The sequence below is a fragment of the Aethalodelphis obliquidens genome, unplaced genomic scaffold (genome assembly GCF_003676395.1).
Source record: "Aethalodelphis obliquidens isolate GAN/ISIS:26980383/991018 unplaced genomic scaffold, ASM367639v1 scaffold1091, whole genome shotgun sequence".
Classification (NCBI taxonomy): domain Eukaryota; kingdom Metazoa; phylum Chordata; class Mammalia; order Artiodactyla; family Delphinidae; genus Aethalodelphis; species Aethalodelphis obliquidens.
In genome coordinates this window covers 148-3,125 of record NW_020839002.1, presented here as the reverse complement: position 1 = coordinate 3,125, position 2,978 = coordinate 148, and the positions used below count along the sequence as shown (strand labels likewise).

At 57.8% G+C, this 2,978-nt stretch overlaps 1 protein-coding gene across 1 annotated transcript; it reads left to right on the top strand.

The window, feature by feature from the left end:
• Positions 1 to 1,354: 1,354 nt before the first annotated feature.
• Positions 1,355 to 2,393, top strand: LOC113616981 (melanoma-associated antigen B4-like; the record flags this gene model as incomplete). The annotated part of the gene is made up of 1 exon (XM_027100320.1): positions 1,355 to 2,393. A coding segment is annotated over exon 1 (1,039 nt), but the record flags the coding sequence as incomplete, so codon positions are not given.
• Between the last annotated feature and the right edge of the window lie 585 nt (positions 2,394 to 2,978).

The window sequence follows — 2,978 nt, the reverse complement described above, 5'->3', positions numbered from 1 at the left end:
GGCAAGGAAGGCCTCGCTCTGAGGCTGGTGGACCCTGGCTCAGCTCAGTACAGGGAGCGCCCCAGGCCCTGTGGAGTGAAGGACAGGACCCTCGTGGGGACCGCAGGGCTCCACACCCCAGAATGGCGGCCACGTGGACCCCGCCCCTGACGTCGGCCCGGGAGCCTCCGGGCAGGTCTAAAGACTGAGGGGCTCCCTCAGTGCGAACGCGGACGGACGGACAGACGCGGGAGGCCCAGGGAGGAGGCGGCCTTGTCCTGAGGGGCTGGCCGCAGGTCAGCAGAGGGAGGATCTCCAGGGCACGGGAGGAGTCAGGGCGAGGACCGTCCTCCCCGTCGCAAGGGCACCTCAGAACCCCTCCCCTGTTGTCAGCCGCTTCCTTCTGGCCACACACGGAGGAGGGAGGGCTGCTGTCTGAGAGGGGAGGTGCAGGCCAGCAGAAGGCGCGTCCCTAAGCACTCCCAAGAGTCAGCCCAAGCCCTTGAGTGAGGGCCAGTGGGGCCGCCAGCCACAGGGCCTCGACCTGTCTGCCGCACGCTGCAGGCCTGGTAAAACTCTGCCACGTGCGGCCGCGTGGTCCCCCTCACCGCCTCCGAATGGGACGCAAGGAGGTGCCGGCACTGGTGCGAGCAGATGGCCCTCGGGGCAAGAGAGGAGCTCCAGGCTTCACCGGCCGTCCAGGGAGGACCCCGAGTGAGGACTGAGGGAGTCACCCACCCCGAAGAGAAGGGACAAGAGAGAATGTGGCCCGTCCCCTCCTGTCAACCCTTAGACTCCCAAGAAAGGACTGTCAGGCTGAGACTGCCCGTACTTTCCTCTGCCAGGTCCGAGGGAGGTTAGAGCTTTGTTCTGAAGGGGCAGCCACCAGGCAGCAGAAGGGAGGGTCCCAGGACCCTTCGGTGGTGGGCTGAACGCTCCCGCCTTTCCTCCTCCTGGGTGTCGTGGAAGATGGTGGTGTCAACTTCAGAGCAGCAGAGGGGAGCGGGTGGGGGGGTGGAGGAGTCTTGCCAACAACCATCATCCGGACTCTGAATGGGAACCGTGGGGACCTACCTCCCCTGCCAGCCCCCACTGTCACCCCCGTACCGCCCAGGCAGGGCTGGCTGGCTGTGCCCCAAGGCTCACTCTACCGTCCTCCACAGGGGTCTCAGGGGACAGGCTGAGCAGGAGAACAGGAGCCCTGTGGGTCCTCGAGCAGTGCCCTCCAGGACCCTGCAGAGGCGGCCTTGGTTAAAGCCAGGGAGGAATCTCCCCGCTGAAGGTGCTCACAGCATCTCCTTGTCCCTCCCCCAGGTGCCCTCGTTGCCTGCCTTCCTGTGCACACTCCCGCCTGCTGGCCCTGACCTGTGTCATCATGCCTCGGGGCCGGAAGAGCAAGCGCCGTGCCCGCGAGAAACGCCACCAGGCCCGGGGGGAGACTCAGAGTCTCAAGGGTGCCCAGGCCACTGAGGAGGCAGCGGAAGAGATACAAGAGTCGCCCCCCTCCCCCGCTTCTGTTTCTTGGGGTACTCCCCCGAGCTCCCCTGTTGCTGGCACTCGCCAGGAGCCTCAGGGAGCCCCAGCCACGAGCTCTCGTGATGCGGAGGTTTCATGCCCAGGATCTGACGCGGGTGCCCAGAGCCAAGATGAGAGAAGTGCAGGTACCTCCCAGGCAGCACCTTCCATTCGCAGCAGTCGCAGAGATCCTCTGACCAGGAAGTCCAGAATATTCGTGCGGTTCCTGCTAGAGAAGTACAAGACGAAGGAGCCCATCCTGCAGGCAGCACTGCTGAAGACTCTCAGCAGGAAGTACAGGAATCACTTCCCTGAGATCCTCAGGAGAGCCTCTGCGATCATAGAGGTGGTCTTTGGCCTCGAGCTGAAGGAAGTCGACCCCAGCAATCACTCCTACGCCCTCATCAGCAAGATGGCCCTCCCCAGCGAGGGAAGTCCGAGTGATGAGTCGGGGCTGCCCAAGTCCGGTCTCCTGATGGTTCTCCTGGGCATGATCTTCACGAAGGGCAACCGTGCCACCGAGGAGGAGTTCTGGGAATTCCTCAATGCGTTGGGTTTCTATGCTGGGAGGAGGCACTTGATCTTTGGGGAGCCCACGAGGTTCATCCGCAAAGATTTCTTGCAGCAGAAGTACCTGGCCTACTGCCAGGTGCCCGGCAGCGATCCTCCGCGCTATGAGTTCCTGTGGGGCCCGAGAGCCCACCATGAAACCAGCAAGATGAAAGTGCTGGAGTTTGTGGCCAAGATCATTGGTACCATCCCCAGTGCCTTACCAGGTCTCTATGAGGCGGCTCTGAAAGATGAGGAAGAGAGAGCAAGATTGAGAGTCGCGGCCAGGGCTGCAGCTGCTGCTGCGGGCAGAGGCCCTTTCATAGCCAAGATCCACAGCTGCCCCAGATGTAGGGGGGGAGGCCGTGGACACTTTGCTTACTTTGTTTTGGCAGGGAGCAGTCAGGCTCCTAAATAGTGCAGAGTAGTAGGGGTGGAGGGAACAAAGTATAGATCTTATTTATCTTCCTGTTTTAAACTAGTAACTTCTATATATTATTGATTGATTTAGGTTTTTTCAAATGTTTTTTTCTTCTAATAGTGTGTTTTCTTAAGAATAGGAATTCGTGAATGACATTCCTTGCATATTTATTGCTGTTTAAAGAGTTCTAAAGTTACAGTTTTGGTATACGTAAAAGGAATTCACGAACCATCTATATTTTCTGTATGATCCAGAAGTAGAAAACATGGCACTGCAATAGAGATTTTCATGGAAATGTGAAAGGCGACCACAGAAAATATTTAGGAACAAAAAATGGAGAAAACAGAGAGTAAAAGCCATTTAACTCGTGGTTTGCCTTACTTCGTTTAAACTTTCTTTTGGCAGAAATAAAAGATACTTTGATTTAGCTCATTTGTGAGTATTTGTTTCTTTTGCCCTAGTGCACTGCATATTCTCTGCTACCTACTGGATTAAAAATAAACTCTGATGGGAG